Raw genomic sequence first — 23,172 nt, forward strand, 5'->3', positions numbered from 1 at the left:
ATCGAGGGGAATGGGCTTAAAGCCAATACAATGAGTCACCAACTGGCGGAAACCTAACCTAGCAACATTGGAGATCCCATGGTCTAGTTTCAAAAGGAAAACTAATTGGGGAAGACTCACAAAAGCACAAACACAAAGGTATGCTCACTCTTATGATATTTATATTGTGTTTTCCGTTGATGATTTAGGGTTGAATACTTGATCTTAATAATGCTGATAGCTTTATAGTGGGATAAACACGGATTGTTCCAGATTAGCGTTACCTATGTGAAATGGATGTGAGGTCGCATCTTTGAGAGCTAATATGGCTAGGTTCTCTAAAAGTCTCATGAAGGATTGTTCACGACCGAAATGAACACGACGGTAAGAAATGATCTATGCTTAGATATGATATATGTGATATTTCTTGTCTCGTTCTACTATACAGTGTGATTAGTTCAAGACTTATAGTTCACTACCCATAAAGTAGATCCAAGTAGTATTCATACTTCTTATCAAATTATTTTTAAATACTAAACTTGACTTGTTATTGAGGTAAATCTAATGTACTTTTCAAACTTTTTTCCAAATAGAGGTGAAAAAATAGGGGCGGAGTTCAAATTTGTGTGTTTTGAATCGCCAAATTTGAAGCCTAAACCTAAATAAGCAATGAATTAAATTAGTGTTCTTTTCTCCCATTATTTATTAAGCACTTTATGGTATTTCCGAATCAAACTTTTGTTGAAGCCGTTGGTCAGTCTTCTATATTATTTGTTGACTATTACATATTTTTATTAATTTATCATTAAGCTTGTAACTTCTTGTTTCTCATCTCTTGTATATGGTGCTTGTAATTTTTATGTTCTTGAACGGTATATGGCTAATTTGAAACCTAACAATTAATTAACAATAATAAGGGTTTGGAGAACTCGTATTAGGTAGTATTGCATCATTTCATATCCTGTAGAAAAAAAAAAGTTGTAATTTTTTTCAATTCGTATGGTATTAAATCCATTAATATATAAAATCTGAAAAGGATCTTGAATTCTTGATCCATTTTCAGAAAGAGGTGTATGATAGAGTGACCCATATATGAAGAATTCATGATCCGTTTAATTAAATAATTAATGACTAAATGATTAAAAAAAAAAAGAAAGCAGCTTATTCATTTTTTTTTGTGATATTAAGCGGGTGTTTGGGATTGCTTATTTTTACCAACTTATAACTTATTAACTTTTTGAAAAGTAATAAGATGTTTGGGATTGCTCATATTGTGAAAGGAAAAGTTTCATAAGTTACAATGTTATAACTTATTAACTTAATGAAAAGTTGTAGTTTTTTTCAATTCGTAAGCAGCTTATTCATTTTTCTTTTTTGTGATATTAAGGGGGTATTTGGGATTGTTTATTTTTACCAACTTAACTTATTAACTTTTTGAAAAGTAATAAGATGTTTGGGATTGTTTATATTGTGAGAGGAAAAATTTCATAAGTTACAATGTTATAACTTATTAACTTAATGAAAAGTTAATAAAGGTAAAATAAGGAATCCCAAACACCCCCTAAACTCTTATATATTTATCATTGACCATGTTCCTATTTAGGGATAATTATAATATGTACCTTGTATGTAGCTTTTTTTTTATATAAATTTTAAATTTTTGTATTTGATAATTTTAAATTATGAATTTTTGTTTGGAGGCATTTCTCCTTTTATAAATATACAATATTTACTTTTGTGACGAAAGAAAAAACGTGAGTTTTTTATTAACTTTTTAGGAAAACTCGTTTGCTTACATGATATAATTTTTTTTGCAATACCTACCTTTTCAAATGTAACTTGTATGGTGTTCACAGGTGTTGAATTATTATTACATAACAATAAATGCATAATATACAAAAAAATAAAATTCAAATAAGCACAACTTCTATATTTAGTAATAATAGCTTTCATGGTCTATCTTTTTATTAGGAAAGCACGTGATCACTATAGCTGGCGTTTACTATAGCAAGGATGTTTTGAGAACATGAAAATAGGGTAATGTTTACCATGATTGTAAAGGTAATAAATACCTTTAATATTTCACCCATTTGGATTATCATGATTTAACTAGTCTAGAGATACAATCTATTTACTAACTGATTGGACGTCGCAATAACAAATTTTTTTAACCAATTATGTTGTATTATTTAGAACAAATGGCTTGCAGGATAAAAGTGTTTTAAAGTAAATGTTTTAGATACTAAGGCTGAGGGGTGTGGAGCGCGAGAAAGGGCGCAAGAGGCCAGCCGCTCGCGCCCAGTAAATGTTTTAGATACTAAGGCTGAGGGGTGTGGAGCGCGAGAAAGGGCGCAAGAGGCCAGTCGCTCGCGCCCCGCCGAGGCGCGAGAGGGGCGCGAGAGGGGCGCGAGCGCGGAAATCTAGGCAGGCGCGGATGGGCTAGCGGCTGGGATAACGCGTAAATGGCCTGGGAATGCGTAAATAGAGCCGTTGGGCTCGTTTTTTATTAAAAAAAAAAAAATTTTCATCTATAAAACCAATATCAAACCAAAACCAACACCAATATCACATACCAATATCACATACCACACCCAAAACCCAAAATCACCTCATCTTCCAAACCTTTTTTTTTAAAACATGGCTGGAAATTGGTACCCAAACCTAGATTCAGATTACAGTTACGACGATTTATGGTCGGCACCGGACCAACCGATGTTTTATTCGGGGTCGCAACAATCATCCGGCTTTCAACCATCCATGGAACAACCGTCTCCTAACTTTGTAGTTCCGAAGACACAAGAACCAGAAGGTGAAGCTGCGGGACAAAGAAGACGCGTCCACCGGAAAAAACAAGTTGCAACGGACGGGTCGGGTTCGGCTTCGACTGGAAGGACGAAACGGAAAACCACTCCGTGGTCATCGGATGAGAAGGAAGCCCTGTGTCGGGCTTGGATAGTCATTTCTGAGGATCGGCGTTGCGGTAATTGTTTTAACGTTTTTAAAAATGATTTTTAATAAAAAAGTTAAATAAAAAAGTTAAATGACTTACAAATTTATTTATGCATTTTGCAGCGGACTACCAAAAGAGCAAGGTCTTTTGGACAAAGGTTAGGGAGACGTTCTATTCGCTAGTTGGGAGTACAGAGCGGAACGCCGATATGATTTCGGGTCGGTGGACCGAAATCAGAAAATTTGTCGGCTTGTTTACTAATCTGTTCAACAGGAACGCCGGTCGTATGAGACCAAGTGGCAGTGACGATTTGGCGGTTTATAATTTCACTGTCGAAGAGTGGAAGCAGGAGTGCCTGCGGAGGTATGGGACGGTGAAGACGTGGGACGGTGTAAAGGTGTGGGAGAGGTTGAGAAGGTGTTCTAAGTGGGTTGAGCTGGTGGCGCCGGACCTTGATGCGGAAGTAGGGCCGAAACGGACTAAAACTAGTTCGTCTGGAGCGTATAGCACTTCCGCCGGGTCGGATTGCCGGGTTGGATTCGACCTAAACGTTGCGGGGGAGGAAACGTCTTCACCGCCGAGGAGGCGGCCATTGGGAAGGGACGCCAGGGGGAAAAAACCGGCTGAGGGGGAAGCCGTAAACATCAACGATCTTGTTGAATCCCTCAATAAATTCAACAAAACCATGGAGGTGGTCTCTAATGACAAAAAGGAAAAAAAAAAGAATGAGAGATTTGGACTTCCTTACAAGAGACTTCAGTAACCTAAATCCGGTCGACCAAATGCTGATGGAAAAACAAAAGGAACGTATCCGGAAGAGGTTGATCGAAGAAGACCAAGCCGAAGAATAAGAATAATGTTTTTTTTTAGTACTTTAATTTTTTTTTAGATATTAATGTGTTTTTTTAATTAATGTGTGTTTTTTTAAATAATTTATGAGTTTTTTTAATAATACGTTTTTTTAATACATTTATAAAAAAATAAAAAAAAACCGCTCGCGCCCCCTCTCGCGCCCCTCCACACCATGTCCCGGGGCGCGAGCACCACAACCAACACCCATCTTATCAAGTTTCTCTCTCTGCCACACGTCACAATATTATTGGCTGGCGCCCCCACTCGCGCCCACTCTCGCGCCCCCCACACCCCTCAGCCTAAACAAAACTATAATAAGAAATGACAATATAATTTATCATCTATTAAGACCGCATGTGACGCTTTGATAGAAAAAACTAGCGTCAAAACTAGGTGAACGTTGCTACGTCCTTTAGTTTTGAGGTTAGTTTTGGATAGGTACGCTGTGTACACAACGAAGGGGGGTGTGTGTGAGGGGGGGGGGGGGGGGGAGAAGAAGAAGTTGTCCAAGTAATTGGTTTTTTATTTTTATTTACATTATAGATAAGTAAGAGCATTCTCATCCAACCCCTCATTTAATGTGAGGGGTGTTTTTATAATTTAGAGAGTGATTCAGGGTGTTATGAGTGAAGATTTTTATATTTTAGAAAAAGTAGTGATTTTTCTGTATATTTGAAAAGTTACTGTTCATCCCTTATAATTTTTTAATATATTTTGAGAGTGGTTGTGAGTGAAGGAAAGAGAAAATGTAATGATAAAATGTATAAAAAGTATTATTTAATTGAGATAGAGAGAGAAAATATAGTAAGTTTTAGTGTAATTTTTGATTTAGGGATAAAGGGTGGGATGAGAGTGCTCTAATAATTCTGTAATGAATAAAAGAAGGTTATAGAGCATTTCACCACTACTGTCACTTTTGCAAAACTAGTCATTAGTGACTAGGATGTCACGTATCTTAAAAACGTCCGGTTAGGCTGAGGGGTGTGGGGCTTCAACGGGGGCGCTAGAGCCCCTCCGCTCGCGCCCCCAGGCGCTAACACCACACCACCAGGGCGCTAGCGGGGGCGTTAATGGGGCGCTAACGCGAAAAACAATGCAGGCGTGAGCTGGTTAGCGGGAGAAGAGAGAGGGCTGCACAAATTTTGATGGTTTTTTGACCTTTGGGAGCCGAACAAACCAAAAAAAAATATTTTTCCTATATAATTATACCCCATTTCACCCATTTTTATACCAAAACTTCAAACCTTCACCCAAAATCAATTCATCTTCTCAACTTTTTTTAAAAAAATGGCTGGAAATTGGTACCCAAACCTTGATTCAGATTATCTTGACGACGATTTATGGTCGTCACCGCACCAACCGATGTTTTATTCGGAGCCGCAAGAATCATCCGGCTTTCAACCATCCAACACACAACCGTCTCCTAACTTTGTTGTTCCGGAGACACAAGAATCACACGGTGAAGCTACGGGACCAAAAAGACGCGTCCACCGGAAAAAAACAAGTTGCAACGGACGGGTCGGGACCGGCTTCGACTCCGAGGACGAAACGGAAAGCCACTCCGTGGTCATCGGATGAGAAGGAAGCCTTGTGTCGGGCTTGGATAGTCATTTCTGAGGATCGGCGTTGCGGTAATTGTTTTAACGTTTTTAAAAATGAGAGATTTGGACTTTCTTACTAGAGACTTCAGTAACCTAAATCCGGTCGATCAAATCCTAATGGAAAAGCAAAAGGAACGTATCCGAAAGAGGTTGATCGAAGAAGACCAAGCCGAAGAATAAGAATAATGTTTTTTTAGTACTTTAATTTTTATTTTATTTTTAGATATTAATGTGTTTTTTTTATTAATGTGTGTTTTTTTTTAATAATTTATGAGTTTTTTTAATAATACGTTGTTTGAATATATTTATAAAAAAATAAAAAAAAAATTCGCTGGAGCCCCTCCACACCAGGGCCAGGGGCTCCAACACCCCCCTTATCCAGTTTCTCTCTCTGTCACACGTCATAATATTATTGGTTGAAGCCCCTATTAAAGCCCCATTAAAGCCCCCCACACCCCTCAGCCTTATACTTGGTTATCACTATGTCTAGTCTAATAAATAAACATACATTACTTTTTCATTTCAAATCAACTTTAAAAGCAAAAGAATAAAAGTTGACACGTTTATCAAAGATTTGCCATTTAATAACATCAAGATGCTTGTTAAAGTGATGTCCTTCCAAATAATAAGAGTTTGATCACATTTTATAATAAATAAAATGATGAAATAATTTATGGTTAAAAAAAGAAAGTGCAAACAAACGTTGTAGCGCATACAAAATTTTACTACACTTAATATATATTATCAAAGTTGAGGAATCTTTTTCTTGCGTAAAAAGTTTGGGTGGGTTGGAACTGATACAAAAATTAGGTTACTATATAAAAAGTTTGTGCATTTTCTTTTATGTAAATTATACAAGTTAACTAATTATAAATGACATGCTTTCAACATTCTAGTACCATTTAATTTAATAAAAAGCGAGTGCTAAAACATTAGTTGTAAACTATATGCACATAAGTGACATACTAATCACCATCATACACCTGACACATTATACACGTCCAATAATGTTATACAGACCGTATGCGAGGACCGTTTGTACAAATCATACAATCCGTATAAGTTGTTCTGATGTAGGAATTGACTGGCATGACAAAGCACGTGTTTACAAGCGCATACAATATGTTTGACCTTGCATCGTTCTTTATACAACCCGTACGATGGTGATCAAGGCAATGTACGCGTAGTAGCACCTAAATACTATATAATATGCTATTATTATTATTATTATTATTATTCATGCAAGCTTCCTCAAAACCCCCTCACACAAGAGCTTTTCTTGCAATCCACTGTGAATTTGATCGGAAACATGCAGTCAGCGGAGAGTTCAGAACACTCAACCAACACTTTGAAGAGAAATCTCAACACCATGATGACCGATCGCCAGCAACCCACATCGTAAGTACTTCTGTTGTTTATTTCATACCAAAAAGAAATGTCATCTAGCTAGCTATATTCATTTTTATGGGTCTTTTGTTAAGTTTGTAAGCTTCCTCCATGATTCCCTCAACTAATTTACATCCAAGTCTCTTTGATTAATGTGACCAGTTTTGATCCATATTTTTTTACTAATTTTAGAAATTAATCTAACCTAAATCTAACAACAAAGAGGAGAGAATTCACATGAAAAAATGCTATTATAACTTACAACTAATTGCTAACTAACTACTAATTAATAACCTTTGGCTAATTACACTTTGTACTCTTTAACAACTTCCATTTAATATCCTAATTTTGTTGTTGTTGAAATAATTAGGTATCCGCTGGATGTGTTTAACATGGCTATGCGGCGAAATACTATAGCGCATCTCGACCCTGGTGCCGAAAAAACAACGATCGCCGTCAGGATCATTAAAGAAATAGCAGCTTCTCTTAGTAAACATCCATCTTATCAAAAGAAACTGATCATCTTCTTAGCTCCAACCTGGAATCTTGTTGAACAGGTGTGCTATGTATTTATAATTATTGAAGACTAGTGTGCTTATTTGTAACTCAGGTTTGACTCCAAAGTCAAATTTTGTGTTACAGAACTTCAATGATGTTAGGGGAAAAACAGACCTCTTGGTTGATTTCTATCATGAGATCAGTAAAGCGACAAAGATTGACGGAAAAAATGTTGATGAATGGGATGCTGCCACTTGGGAACTTGAAACCAACAAAAATCAAGTGAGTTTGTTTCCAGTCTCAAAGCGGTTTAGATGAAAGATTGAAACTTCAGTTATTTAATATTTGAGTCTTATGTTTAAGCTACTGAAGAAACATGAAATGAATCTGACCTGATCCAAGACGATATTCCCCGGTCTTCGAGATGAACGAATCACAACTTCGTCTTCTTCCCCGGTTGCTCGAGTTCTGCCATGGAAATATGGGGGGAGTGGAGGTGCCTGCTAAGAGTTTCCTCTTGTTTACAGACACAAAAATATATGTGGAGGCCAAGTGTCCAAGAAGGGATCCTCAAAATGAGAGATGAAAACCCTTATATAGGAACTCCATGGCTACCATCATGAAACCCTAACCGTATTGGGCCAGGCCCGGTTAGGGGTTACCTCCACAACCCCCCCGCCCATTGGGCATTGGTTAGTAAACAATAATAATATAACAAATATAATATAAAGCATAATAAGTAAAAGGTCGTACAGGGTATTTAGGACCCTACCTCCACAGCTACATTTTTAAACTGTGTATATTCACAGGTAATGGTGATGACACCTCAAGTTTTGTTGGATGCCTTGAGTAATGGGTTTATGAACTTTGAAATGATATGTTTATTGATTATTGATGAGTGTCACCATGCTGCTGGTGATCATCCATATGCAAGTATAATGAAGGTAATTATCAATCATCTGTTTCTTATAACATGTTGGATATATATATGTGATTATGATTGTGATTGAGATTCTTATCTTTCTTTTGTTAAGGATTTTTATTTCAACTCTGTTAACAAGCCAAAGGTTTTTGGCATGACTGCATCACTGGTGACTGAAAAAGGTTAGGCATTTTTTTTTCTCATTTTTTAAGTGACTGGATTGAAAAGTCTTAGTTGTAGAAGAGTGTCGAATTAAGCAGTGTGACACTCAGATGGCTTGAACTTCTAGTATGTTGTTGGGACGCAAAGTCTCTTCCTTCAATCGCATCTATCCAAATATACAACCTTTTTGAGCAAATCTTGTTCTTGAAATGACCTTAATATTTTTAACGTTTCCATATACATGTGGCAAAATGCACAAATCGGGCGAGTTGGGTAACGGGTCGGAACACAATCGACTTGAAAAAATAAGTATTTTTATTTTATTACGAGTGAGGTTGGTTTGAACCAATAAACATATGTTTCTTCACTTCTTAGGATCATTAGTAAATAAATTATAACTTTCCGTTTGACCTTTTTTTCTCTTTAGCTAAATTATTTGATTTGACCGACCCGTTTGAGATCAAACAAATCTCGAATCAATCAATTAATAAGAATGGTTGGGGAGGATTGACAAGTTGGAGGGTTTTTTTTTTCTCTATGTATTAGTATCATAATATTTTTGCGCTCATTTTTAAAATTTATACTAATTGACATATTATATGCACCTCTGTAATATGATCTCTGCATAAGGTGTCTCTTCGGATGAGGATTGTGAAGCACAGATAACCATACTTGAAAGTATCTTGGATTCGCTGGTAACAGTTATATGTCATTCTACAAGTTTAAGATTAACCTTCAATCCGAAGTTTTTTGGAATATAAAATTTGATGAGTACCATGATGTATATGCAGATTTACACCATACAAGACCGGACAAAGGTGGAAAACGTCACACCATCTGCCTCACCCAAATATTCTTTCTATGAGCCGCGCAAGGTTGACCATGAGGATCTAAAACTCAAACTGAAATGCTCGCGATTGAAGGTCATTTGAAATATCTTGATTTGTTTCACCATAAAAAGAATTATATCATTCTGTTTCATCTTTTCTCCGTGTTTATTTCCTCACAGTTTGAAGTGCAACTGCTTGAGATGCAACTGGCATTGCAAAGACAATACAAAGGCACTCAAGAAAAACACGTTAATCTTCGAGAGAGGCTGTCTGATGATCATGATAAGATTATTTATTGCATTGATGAATTGGGACTTCTATCTGCTTATGAGGTCTGTTTACAAAACTAAATTTTCAAAAAGAAATCATGTTCCTATTTGTGTTTATATATTTGGCACTTGAGTTTAGTTAATATAGATTACATTATATATGATCGTTTTGTAGGCTGTTAAAATTTGTTTAGTGGAGGCCCAGAAAGCCATACAGACAACTGATATCTTCAAGGATAGCTTTGCAAAGTGTTCCGCTTTTCTTGAAGAATCATTATCTATAATTGAGGGCTATTTGCCAAATGGTATGTTATTTGGTATCATCTTTTCTCACTTTTCATGTTTGTTTGGTAATATAATTATCCTGCATATGCTTGGAATGATAATTTTGCATAACTCAATTTTGTTATTTGTTCAGGCCATGGAAACATTTATGATGCTGGGTGTGATTTCAAAAAGATGGTAACAGCCGGCTTTATCTCACCGAAACTATACCAACTCTTTACACTTTTCTGGTCATTTGGGTAATTTTTCATTTCATACAAATAAGTTCCTTCCTTTGTTATATAAATCACCTTTTTTTGGTAACTATTTATATGATAATTAACCTTTGTAATAGTTATTTTTGGGGCTTGTACTTTCAGGGGAGCTACAAAAGTAACTTGCATCATTTTTGTAGATAAAAGTATAACTGCTAAAGTTCTTCGCATGATATTGAAGAAAGTTGCAGACTTGTCTCATTTAAAAGCTGCATATATGACTGGTAGTTCAATGTTGGGTGATGCAATGTCAGCAAAACTACAAAAGGAGACTCTTGAATATTTTCGTTGTGGGAAGGTATATTTAAATACTCATTGGTTTTCCTTATTATTTGAATCTTAGTTAAGTGACTTAATATGACTCTCAATAAGGTGGAACTACTATTTGCTACTGATGTTGTTGAGGACGGGATTAACGTGCCTAAATGCTCAACTGTGATATGTTTTAACATCCCAAAACGGGTTCGTCAAAGTGGGTCCCAGTTTATTATAATGCTTGAGAGGTAATCACAAGTTGGAAGTTTTCATGAAAATGTAAATTTCTTTTCATATGCTTATTATATCGTGTGCTAATAAAAGAGGTAATGAAGAACAAAGGGAACGCATTTGTGACATCCTTAGAAGTGGCCATTCCATGAATGACGATGCTAAACAAGAGCGAGACCCCGACGCATGTGTTGTAAAACCATGTAAGTTTAAAGAAACAGGATCATATAGTGTTGACAGTCTCATTCATGATGAAGATCCTCCAAAGAACAAATCTACTAAAAAAGCCAAAGCATCACCTTCTGTTGCGGGTAGGATGCACTAACTAAAATATAATTCTTTAAAGAAATTATTTGCGCCTTTTATTTGATGGAAGTTTGTTTGTGCATTGGCAGTCCTAAAGTCAATTAACACACAAAAGGGAGGACCAAGAGCTTCACTTTTTGAGTTGTGCTGTAAAATGAAGTGGTCAACGCCTATTTTGACTTCATCCGAGGAAAAGTCAAAGTTAGTCAACAATCAACTCAAATTGTTTCTAAAAATTGTTTTGTTCATGTAAAATGAAGTGGTCAAACGCCTATATATTTTGCAGATCTTTTAATAGCTTTGAGTCCAGTGTAAGTTTAAATTTTCCGGATTGTGGTGTCATTGAAGTGACTGGCGAGCCACGAGCGGATAAGAAGAGTTCTCTTGACTGTGCTGCTTTACTTATGCTCTACGAGCTTCAGAAGCGTGGTAAACTCAAAATCGGGGAAGAAAGTGAATAATGATAATTGCTTAGTTAACTTAAATAAGAAGTGGGATGAATATAAAACGTTATCTATTGATTTCAAGTGGTCTTTTAGTTTTGTTGGTAAACATTATGTTATTGTAAAAAGGCCAGTTTGAAGCACAAGATATTATAATTAATTATATATGCATCTAAAGTTATGTGTTTAAATGTGTAAAGATATATAGTAGTCAAACATACACAATTTTATGTGATCTTATCACTTATGAACACGAAAACCAGTAACCTTATAAATGTGTTGAACTAGGGTCGTCTTGGTCAACCGATTCACCAGAAATAGCATCTTGATGAAGTGGTTTACAAAAACCAACTCACTATGTTCCCAACATGAAAAAGAACATTACTATTGTGAAAAAGTAAACAAAAAGTGTTTGGAGGTCAACCTAATATGACAAACCATCCAAGTGAAATACATAGAGACGTTCGCCCCATATGCTTCATGGCATACTCATTTATTTACGTTCTCTAAAATATATTGTTTGATGATTAGTCGAGTATGAACTCGGGTAGACTCCATTCAGTGTATAATTTGTGTGGATGCATGCTTCAAGTGCTAGTTTCTTCTTTGAAGGTGGTGGGAGATTCAGGCTAATCAATAATATGGGTCCGTAGATCCTTCCTTTAAAACTCCAAGTAAGCATACGTATAAAAAAAGAATTAAATTGTTTACTTTTTAGCTTTATTATTTCTGTTCCATTCATACCATTTTTTTGGATACCAAACAACAAAAAGTAATATTTCATTCCTATAGGTTAACCAAACAAGACAAAAGAATGGTAATGATCCATTTTATTCCATTGTTCATTTCATTACTTCTCCCATTCCATTCTTCCTTCATTCCATTGCCTCCAACCAAACATACCCTTAGAGTTTATATATTTTTAATCGGGTCCTACCTCCTAAAACCTTGGTATTTATGAATTTGACCTTTTACATGTTTTTAATCGTCCCATGTTGATCCATCCTTTTGTTGTCTTGCTTTAAGACCAAAATTTACGGGAACAAACTAGCCACTCATGAATACTAATGAAGTTAATTTTTTTTTTTTGCTATTATCTTATCTTTAGATGTTGCTAATGCAACAATCTGCTATACGGATATTGATTCGCATGTCTTTTAATAGCTACAAGTTAAAGTTAATAAGTCTTTCAAAAAAGAAAGACCTACAAGTTTACAAATTAATCCATGGTTGTTCTTTATGGTAAGGGGCGTCGAAACCCCTCCACAATATCACGTCAGCACGTGAGCACAGGGGGCATCGAAGCCCCAACCTATAATGCCCTTCTATGGTAAGGGCTTTAAACCTTTTATTTATGTATTTATTTTTGTAACAAACACAATTTAATAAAAATTAAATAATAATATAGTAATACTAAAATTAAAATTTAAATAAAAAATAAAAAACATAAAAATAAAAAAAATAGAAAAAAAACATAACCAACATATAACTAATGTTCGTTGCCGTCCTCGTCCTCGTTTGCATGGGTGGATGCATTACGGGTGTTTGTTGGTTGACATAGAAAGAGTTATTAGGGTCATTATTAGTTGATAGCAAAGTAGCCCACCACCTTTGAGCCGGATCCCACGGGTTCGGGTTTGGGTTGGGGTTTGAGTTCAGGTTTGGGTTTGAGCTCGGATTCATGGTTGTAGATTAAAATAATGGTGTAGAGAGTTGTTTGAGTAAAAATGGAAAATGATTTGAATTTATATAGAAAATGGTTAAAGTGTTTTTTTTTTAATTGATATATTGGTTTTTATTAATTTCAACTATTGTCTTTTGGTCAGCCGGTCCCAACTAATGAATTGGCTTCTATGGTCCCAACTTTTAACGTATTTGTTCTTAATGGTCTGCAACTAACAGAATCTTAACGCCGTTAGTTTTAGGTCATCAGAAAAACGTTTTTTGGCCTGAAAACTCAATTTTTTTCCTGAAAACTCGACATTTTCGTCCCAAATTACATCTTGGTAACTTTTTATCGGACCTTTAGGAACCATTTTCTAGTAAAAGCTTCAATTATTGAGGTCGCCGGAAACCCTAGAATCATCGTCAGAATTGGTTGATCGTGTTCAAGTGGTGGTAGTTGGTTGGCGGTGACTCAATGGGTGGTGGTTGCGTTGTTCAGGTGGTTATTCCGGCAACAAATTTAACTTTTCCGACCAAAAACGCTTTTCTGACGACCTAAAACTAACGGCGTTAGGATTCTGTTAGTCGCGGACCACTAGGAACAAATACGTTAAAAGTTGGGACCGTCAGCAGCCAATTCGTTAGTTGGGACCGGTAGTGACCAAAAGACGATATTTGGGATTAATAAAAACTAATATACCTTTTTAATTTTAAAGGGTCATGTGACCGTTGAGAATGAGAGGGCCCACCAAAATCATTCCAATCGCGCCGATCGTTCCAAGGCAAACCTTGCCATTCAAGCCTCTCGGTGGTGTTCGGCGTCATCCGCGCCACAAAAGCATCCCCTTGTAACGCCTATAGCGTATACCGCTATAAACTAAAGGAGATGTTTAAATAAGTTATAAACTTTGGGACCTCTAACTTGTTTTAAACCATTTGTTGACCAATTTCAAAAAACATAATATATTGGACAACTTACTTTTTCTAACCATCAATTAACTTTTTTTTCTAAAAGCATATCAATTGTTGGGAGTTGGACCAATGATCAACATCATTTTAGAACTTTCAAAACTTATGAAAGACCCACCGATTAACTTCTTTTTTACTTTTTTTTAACAACAATTAGTTTCTTTTTACTAGAATAGAAGATTTTAGGAATTAATTTCTAGAAAATGGCTGTGCTTAGAGAAAAAAAGTATAATAGCTGTGACATTTCTAGTATCAATTAATTTAATTATGCCAAGAAAATCTTTGTCTTTCTTTCTTCTTCTTTTAATCGCCAGTTGAATCATTAACCAACCCTTAACCACTTAATAATCTCTATTCCACCCATAAAAGGTAACCCAAAATGAAACCCCTTATCCATGGAATTCGTCTTTTTTGGATGCCCATCTTAACCATTTGAGCTGGAAAGTCTTCTAGTTTTCAAAAAGGAAAAGTAAAAAAGAAAGAGAAAATCTAAAGTGGTTGAACTGAATCGCAATGCTCATGTAGCAAGCAACCTGCTCAACTTCAACCAAAACCCACCCTCCATAACATTAACTTAAATCCCAATCAAAAACAACATCGTACGGTGAATCTAGCTTGATTCCTTAACACCTGGAAAACTCTAGTCATTTCTAACATTAGACGAACTAAAGTAAAATTGTCGGACAAAACACACCCACCCAACTTTGTGTTGTGAGTTGCTTCTCATTTGATCGGAAATGCAATTTCCCACAAACCCTTTGAAGAAGAAATCAGAAACCATCATCAACAATCTCACACCGTAAGTGCTTCAGTTTATTATTATTATTATTATTATTATTATTATTGTTATTATTATTATTATTATTATTATTATATAGAATAATATATAGGAAATATTATTGAATCACTAGTTTCTTATATTGTTTACAAATCATAAAAGTAATCGTGCCATAATCAAAACATATTTCTAAACTGTTTGACATCGTCTATCTGCCTAGTTAATTAATCTTTTAAAGTCAAGAGCCAAACTTGCACTTTCCACTGATTCCCTGTGGAGACGACCTTACTTACCCGTACTAGTTATAGGTATTTAAGTTTCACAAATACTTGTTTTTTATTAGAGCACGACGTCTACATCACCAACCCTCTGGTTTTTGTTAGATCTAAAATCATTATCTATGACATCATCAAGTCAATACTAGATAATTGCGCAATTAAGATGAGTTGTTATGATGCGTTCTTAACTTCCAAGCCTATTATCATCTTCTAAGACTATAACATCTAGATCACCTGAATCTTGTTATAACGACCGTTTTTGAAGAACACAGTTCTCATTGTTAGGCAAACATATCATCATGCCAATATCAGACATCTAGCTAGATTCTGATTTCAACCAACTGGCATTCAAGTCTAATTACCTATTAGCTTGTGATAGCCATTGTGTACTCCACCAGGTCACACGTTTGCAATAATCATTATTGCCAAACATTCCAAGTTCAATTGCAAGACACTCCCACATTGAAGTGTTATTGGCTGACATCATCTTAATGATGGTATAAAGAAAATCTATTTCTTTCAATTATCATGGTTAGCTCTTTCTTTTCTTTTATCCAACTTACTAACGGGATAAAGAAAAGCTTTTCCTTTCTACACAGGTTTGAGATATTATCTCAATGGTATCTTCTCGATTACCATTATCATCTCAATTACCATCCCTCACATTTCTTGCATTTTGACATAGTTTGTTTAAGTTTACTTCTGACCACACATCGACACTCACGATTTGAACAATATCACGCCATTGTATCAGTGAGTTCATCGATGTTACCATTAAAGCAACTCATGCATTATCATAAGTTTCGACCACTTTCTAGTGTCTAAGCTAATCCTTATCATATGGTAGTTAACAAGCCATCACAAACTTAGTCACATCTAGGAGAACATGGAAAGTAGAGATCTACTCAAGATCCTCAAGAGTTATATTATTACCTTAGATTAAATAAAATCCTGCTTTAACTTGTTTACACACAAACTCATTATTGTGTCTATTTTGAATGTTTCACGTTAACTAGTCTTCGTCAAGAACCATAATTAACAAGTACTAGTCTAGAATACTTAGACTATAATACTTATGCCTGTGAACAGAAGATGCATCATTCTGATTTTTCACAACCTTAAAAGATAACACATTATCTCTTCCCAACATTCATTTATTAGTTTAGACAAGATAATTCGATTTCATTTAGCATTCTTAAACCTCACTTTTAGAATGTCTTAGCACCAAAGCTAATCTCATTTTCTAAGGTTATAACTCGTTTGCCTTTCACCTCCAAGGCCTTAACCATCGACTCATAGAGACTTAAACACAAGTCTCTAATCCAAGTCGCTTTGATAAACACATTAATCACCACAAGATAAATATCTCTTCATGCGGTTGGTAGACGTGGTGTCCTTGAACCTTCCTTTGTGAAACATATTTTATTCCTTTCAAAATATCTCTTCATGTTTGCTAAACTTTATAACCGGTTTCATAGTAAACTATATTATTTCTAATACATGTATTAGTAAATTGAACGCTACGAAGTTCTTTAATTATGGTTTGCAACAAACCGCGTTTCTAACTTTCTTGTTAGAAATAGATATTTACCAAAAGTTTATTGTTTAAAGACAACACCATGTCTAAGTTACCCGTAGACGATTAACGACTTCACATCACTTGGTTTATAAAATAACCCATTTATAAAATGTTCATCCGAAAATAACTGATCACATATCATTTTTTTTAAAACATTGTAGTTCATTACAATAAATCCATTCTAACATTCTTGTTAGAAGTCTCCATTTGTAGACACAAATGCTCATGTTGTTTGGTTATATATAAACCATATCTTGCAATATTATTTTACCAAAATAATACTTTTCTAACATGATCGTTTCAAATGTTCAAAAAAAATGGTTTCTCTTATATTTACAAAACCATATTTTCTAATGCACTAAAAGTTAAATGTCTAAAGCTTATTATTTATCAAAATAATAATTCTAACACGTTTGCTAGAATATTAGACAATTTCTAGCCATCTTATTATACAAAAAAGTAATTTGTAACACCAATACTAGAAGTGACCCGGTTTCAAATAAATCGTTTTGAAACCTTTGGTTTATCTAACAAACATGTTAGATAACTTAACGTTTATGAAAAACCCTTTTATAAAAGAATTATTTCCAATACGGGTGCTAGGAAACGGAGCCTACTCATTTACACAATATTGGTTTCTCACAAAAGCTTCATAGCCTTATGGTTTATATCATCCAACTCATACGTTTAAAAAAATGTTTTAAATTATTTACAAAACAATTGTTTCTAACACTCATGTTAGGAAACGAGTCGTTTAGTCCATAATATTTTGTAATCATTTTCTAACCCGCATGTTAGGAGATGAAACGTTTACAAAAAACGTATTGATTATAAATTAAACCCGATCTAACGCGCATTAGCGTATTAACATTTGCATGAACGAATGGTTTACTAAAAACCACTTCAAATCATTTTAAAATGCATGGTTTTTTATGAACCGTTCTACTTGATTTTAGACATAAACGATCACAAAAGTTGTTTAACTATGAAACCCCATGGTTAAAAAAAACCGTTTCTAACATTATAGTTAGAGCATAGACAATTTCCAAACGATTGAATCAAAATTACTCATTTTGTATCACGGTATTCGGATTATGTATTGTACTCCAATCACAAATCCTTACTCAATTGTACTTCACAAAACTTTTCCCAAAGCAATATATTAAAAATCCAATTATAATTTTTAAACTTTCGTGAACCCAATATCCTTTATAAAGGTTTTAAGATTGCCGCAACAATCTTTAGTGTAAGGCCCCGTTACCGGTAACCCTACTTTCGTGTTGGATTTACTCATAAACACAGTTCTAAATATCAGAGTTATTTAAAACATTTACGCGGAATGTAAAACTTTCATAAAACATTACATAATTCATAGTTGGTCTCAAAACATTCATTGTCTTTCACATTAAAGCATTAAAGTTAACACATCACAAGTCTTCAGATGCCAGACTCTCGTTCAGTGCCATGTGTCCCCTCAAGCGAGCTGCCTCATTCTACTCACCTGCGTGCATACTAAAAGTCAGCTACGCTGAGTGAGTTCTAGATAATCACATAATCATACCATTCACATAACAATATATTCATCCTTTCATTCATACTTTTATACTTTCATACTTTCTTACTTTCATACTTTCTTACTTTCTTACATTCATACTTTCTTACTTTCATACTTTCTTACTTTCTTTTGTATTAACTTACTTTCATATCTTATGTTATAAAGAGCATTACGCCCTACATTCCTCGAGTATTATTAGGGCTCGGTACCCTCCTTCCTCGAGTATTATTAGGGCTCGGTACCCTCCTTCCTCGAGTATTATTAGGGCTCGGTACCCTCCTTCCTCGAGTATTATTAGGGCTCGGTACCCTCCTTCCTCGAGTATTATTAGGGCTCGGTACCCTCTTTCCTCGAACATTAGTAGGGTTCGGTTCCCTAGTTTTCGAATATTAGTAGGGTTCGATTCCCTCTTCGTTACCATACAACCATACATTATCATTTCTTTCTTTTATTATCTTTATCACGTTCATACACGTAAACATACATATCATACTTACCTTACACATAGCGTTACAACCTGACAGTACGTGCAATATCCGAAGATCGTTCACGTAACATCAAGCAATCATTCATACATATCATATCATTCACATAAGGCATACACTTATCTCTTAGGATAAGCGTATTAACAACATATTGAGTATGCACACAGCCCCGAAAACATGACACATAAATGGGGCTAGAAACTCACCTGGACACGGTTACGTTCTCCGTTGATTGTAATTCCTTTCTTTAACTGGGCTCGGCTAACTGTATAATATTTACACATATAAATTAACTACTACTACTCGTTTTCGATAACTGCCTTAACACATTTTCCATTAGGTTTTTAATTCATTTTATAAACGAACTTCACTTCAGGCGAAGTTAAACCTTAGGCGAACTTGGAAACAACTTGGTCCTGGCTTGATTCGATCGAATAGGGACATATTCGATCGAATCTGAGGCACACTCGATCGAACTAGACACACACTCGATCGAACCAGCTGGGAAAACTCGTTCGATCGAACATGGAACTCGTTCGATCGGATAGATACTCGTTCGATCGAATACGGATCTCATTCGGTCGAATGAGGCGGAGACCATTCGGTTGCTTTCTTATTCGATCGAATGGACTGGTTCGATTGACTCATTCGATCGAATGGACTGGTTCGATTGACTCATTCGATCGAATGGACTGATTCGACTCCTTCAAGCTGGGCGACGGAGAAACCTACGGGTTTTTCCGGATTTTCCAGATTTCGACCCAAAATCGAAGTTTTTGACATGGAAATGCTCGGGATTGAAAGGGCTATCGATTCCTAGTACTTTTAAACACAAAAGCTTGCATTTTGACACCAAAACAAGGCGGTTTTTGACCCGAAAACTCAAGTTACGAAAATGGGAGTTTTTGTTCGATTTGAGGTCGAAAATGGTTATGAAAACGGATGATTCTCGAGAGGGACTTACCAAAAACGATTAGGAACAAGATTGTGGACTCGGATTTGTGATTTGAGAACTTTCTCTCTCTAGCTTCTCTCTCTAGAAATGAGAGTGTTTGGGTGGGTGTAAGTGAAGGAAGATGGTGAAAATGGTGGAAGTGTCAAGAACTTTCGTTTATATACTACGGGTTTGGTTAGGCTCGGGTTGGCTTCCTACGGGTCGAGACAGGCCGAGTTCATAAAATAACTAAGCCCAAGACCCGTTCCTTACTCGACATTAAATAACTAAACATAACTTTCTTTTATTTATTTCCTGATAACCCGAGTAAACTTCCCATCTATTAATAAGTAATATAATTAATATTACCTTTGAAATTTCCGGATGTTACAAGTCTTCCCTCCTTAAAGAGGTTTCGTCCCCGAAACCTAACTTATTCCCTATAAAAGGAAAACTTCTTACATTTACACGTTTTATAGAATTGCCTTCGCTTTCTGAGTTACCCTTCCTACTTCCGACTTTACAGCCATCGAATGGTGGTCATGTGTTTTAGCTATTTAAGGTAGCTTGTCCATGAGACCCTCGATGCACCAAGACTCATCTCATCCTTCTAAGGGTTTCGATTAGTACTTTTAACACTATTGTCTAAATCAACATTTCACCATAACATGATAATCATTCTTAACCAAACTCAAAATAATTACACACCACAGATAAACATAAGTTTTAAACCTTAACACAAAACAAGTTCTTAAGCAAATGTAATTTAATAGAACCATTGCATGAGCAATTATTCCTTCATCAGGTGTTCCTCTCTGCAGTTTCCCAAAGTCTTCATCCTTTCGCACCTACCGCCCCTGATTCCTTGCAATCCCTAGCCATGTGGTCAGCTTTTCCGCATTTGAAGCACTTTGGACGATCAGGGCATTCTCGAGAATAATGCCCACTCTTTCCACACCGATAGCACCTGTCTGTCCCAGTCTTACATTCTCCCAGGTGCACTTGCCCACACGTCTTACATGCATCCTTGTTCCCAACTTTGGCCTTCCTCTCATCAGTTGTTGTCACCATCTCGCCAGACCGCTTAGCAGAGGTAGCCCATTTCTTCTCCTTCTTTTCTCCTTCATGTCCTTCCTTTGGCTTCTTGCAATCCCTTGCTAGGTGCCCACGTCCTCCACAGTTGTGACACCTATGGTAATCATTACATTCCCCAGAGGAATGTCCTGCTCTTCCACACCTGTAGCAAACACCTAATCCCTTTCTGCACTCTCCGGGGTGTCTCTTCCCGCATTTTTCACAAGCAGTGAACCCCTCTTGCCTTGCCTTCTTTTTGCGTGGATCCACCTCATCGGCTTCCTCTGGTTCTGGAGTTGGGTTCTTTTTCTTCTTTTCCCCCACCGTTCTTGCTCCCCCACAATCCCTAGCTAAGTGACCCGACTTACCACACTTATAACATTTCTGGTTCCCGGTGCAATCACGAGTTATGTGTCCCTTCTTCCCACATCGGTAGCACTGATTTGGACCAGCCTTGCATTCTCCTAGGTGCATCTTCCCGCACACTTTGCATGTTTCCCTTCCCGCGACCTTTAGTATCTTCTTCCCCGCATACTCCACGACATCTACAGATCCTTTGGTTCCTTTCGCTCCTCCCTTATAATCATCACCCTTCTTTCCGTCTCCTCCTGCCTTCTCAGTGGCCCTTGCATGGTTTTCGGCAGACTTGTCAGTACGAATTTTCTTCTCTGCAGCAGCTACAGCGTAAGAAATGGCAAATTGAGTAACAGGATCCAGCTGATACCCTTCATTGCTGCTTGGTCCTTGCAAAGTTTCACTTTTATCCTTTTTCGTGGTAGTAACTAGTTCTTCAGAAGGTTCTCGGACAACGCGTATTCCCAGAGGACGTCCAGTGTGACCTCCCTTACCAACAAACCTTTTTGCTCCAGCCATCGTAATCTAAAAGGGAAAACACAAACATCATCACTCAAGGAACTATCTAGTACAAGGATAGTAAGGCTAACAGGTAATAACAGTGGCCAGTTGTGATTAGCTGATCACGTTACTTTCCGTGTCCTATACACTTCCCTTTATGAGTCTATTTGTGCTGGTTCTACTTAAGCAGTTTGTCAAATCAAACAATCAATTATTCCTATCCCTGACGTTCTCATATCTTTCCTTTCCCATTAACATATATCATTTAATCATACACCTTACCTTTACTGATCTTGCTTGAGCGACACATGGCATTCTTGAACTGGCATCTTCTTTCCTTTCTTACTTAAATCCCATTTTCTGTTCGAGTCTAAGCATGTAGGATGCTTAAATCTCTCGAACTTATGCTCTGATACCAACTTGTAAGGCCCCGTTACCGGTAACCCTACTTTCGTGTTGGATTTACTCATAAACACAGTTCTAAATATCAGAGTTATTTAAAACATTTACGCGGAATGTAAAACTTTCATAAAACATTACATAATTCATAGTTGGTCTCAAAACATTCATTGTCTTTCACATTAAAGCATTAAAGTTAACACATCACAAGTCTTCAGATGCCAGACTCTCGTTCAGTGCCATGTGTCCCCTCAAGCGAGCTGCCTCATTCTACTCACCTGCGTGCATACTAAAAGTCAGCTACGCTGAGTGAGTTCTAGATAATCACATAATCATACCATTCACATAACAATATATTCATCCTTTCATTCATACTTTTATACTTTCATACTTTCTTACTTTCATACTTTCTTACTTTCTTACATTCATACTTTCTTACTTTCATACTTTCTTACTTTCTTTTGTATTAACTTACTTTCATATCTTATGTTATAAAGAGCATTACGCCCTACATTCCTCGAGTATTATTAGGGCTCGGTACCCTCCTTCCTCGAGTATTATTAGGGCTCGGTACCCTCCTTCCTCGAGTATTATTAGGGCTCGGTACCCTCCTTCCTCGAGTATTATTAGGGCTCGGTACCCTCCTTCCTCGAGTATTATTAGGGCTCGGTACCCTCTTTCCTCGAACATTAGTAGGGTTCGGTTCCCTAGTTTTCGAATATTAGTAGGGTTCGATTCCCTCTTCGTTACCATACAACCATACATTATCATTTCTTTCTTTTATTATCTTTATCACGTTCATACACGTAAACATACATATCATACTTACCTTACACATAGCGTTACAACCTGACAGTACGTGCAATATCCGAAGATCGTTCACGTAACATCAAGCAATCATTCATACATATCATATCATTCACATAAGGCATACACTTATCTCTTAGGATAAGCGTATTAACAACATATTGAGTATGCACACAGCCCCGAAAACATGACACATAAATGGGGCTAGAAACTCACCTGGACACGGTTACGTTCTCCGTTGATTGTAATTCCTTTCTTTAACTGGGCTCGGCTAACTGTATAATATTTACACATATAAATTAACTACTACTACTCGTTTTCGATAACTGCCTTAACACATTTTCCATTAGGTTTTTAATTCATTTTATAAACGAACTTCACTTCAGGCGAAGTTAAACCTTAGGCGAACTTGGAAACAACTTGGTCCTGGCTTGATTCGATCGAATAGGGACATATTCGATCGAATCTGAGGCACACTCGATCGAACTAGACACACACTCGATCGAACCAGCTGGGAAAACTCGTTCGATCGAACATGGAACTCGTTCGATCGGATAGATACTCGTTCGAT

General features: G+C 36.4%; 1 protein-coding gene and 1 pseudogene across 1 annotated transcript; both read left to right on the forward strand.

Annotated features, from left to right (window-relative positions):
* Window positions 1–6,691: 6,691 nt before the first annotated feature.
* The window catches only part of LOC143584666 (endoribonuclease Dicer homolog 3-like), a 58,862-nt pseudogene continuing 42,381 nt past the window's right edge, over window positions 6,692–23,172 (forward strand).
* LOC143584668 (uncharacterized) lies at window positions 10,216–11,307 on the forward strand. The gene is made up of 5 exons (XM_077066671.1): window positions 10,216–10,286; window positions 10,361–10,491; window positions 10,568–10,785; window positions 10,870–10,981; window positions 11,067–11,307. Exons 1-5 carry the CDS (start codon window positions 10,221–10,223, stop codon window positions 11,239–11,241), a joined length of 702 nt encoding a protein of 233 aa, XP_076922786.1. The 5' UTR covers window positions 10,216–10,220; the 3' UTR covers window positions 11,242–11,307.

This window comes from Bidens hawaiensis, unplaced genomic scaffold, assembly GCF_021521415.1.
Source record: "Bidens hawaiensis isolate Kalapana, Puna unplaced genomic scaffold, B.hawaiensis_p1.1 tig00033218_1, whole genome shotgun sequence".
NCBI lineage: Eukaryota > Viridiplantae > Streptophyta > Magnoliopsida > Asterales > Asteraceae > Bidens > Bidens hawaiensis.

What these genes read in the sequence shown, in the direction of transcription:
- LOC143584668 (XM_077066671.1), top strand. Translation starts at nt 10,221, where the DNA reads ATGTTGGGTGATGCAATGTCAGCAAAACTACAAAAGGAGACTCTTGAA. An exon ending in AATATTTTCGTTGTGGGAAG is followed by an intron (nt 10,287 to 10,360) that starts GTATATTTAAAT and finishes ACTCTCAATAAG; the next exon opens with GTGGAACTACTATTTGCTAC. An exon ending in TTTATTATAATGCTTGAGAG is followed by an intron (nt 10,492 to 10,567) that starts GTAATCACAAGT and finishes TGCTAATAAAAG; the next exon opens with AGGTAATGAAGAACAAAGGG.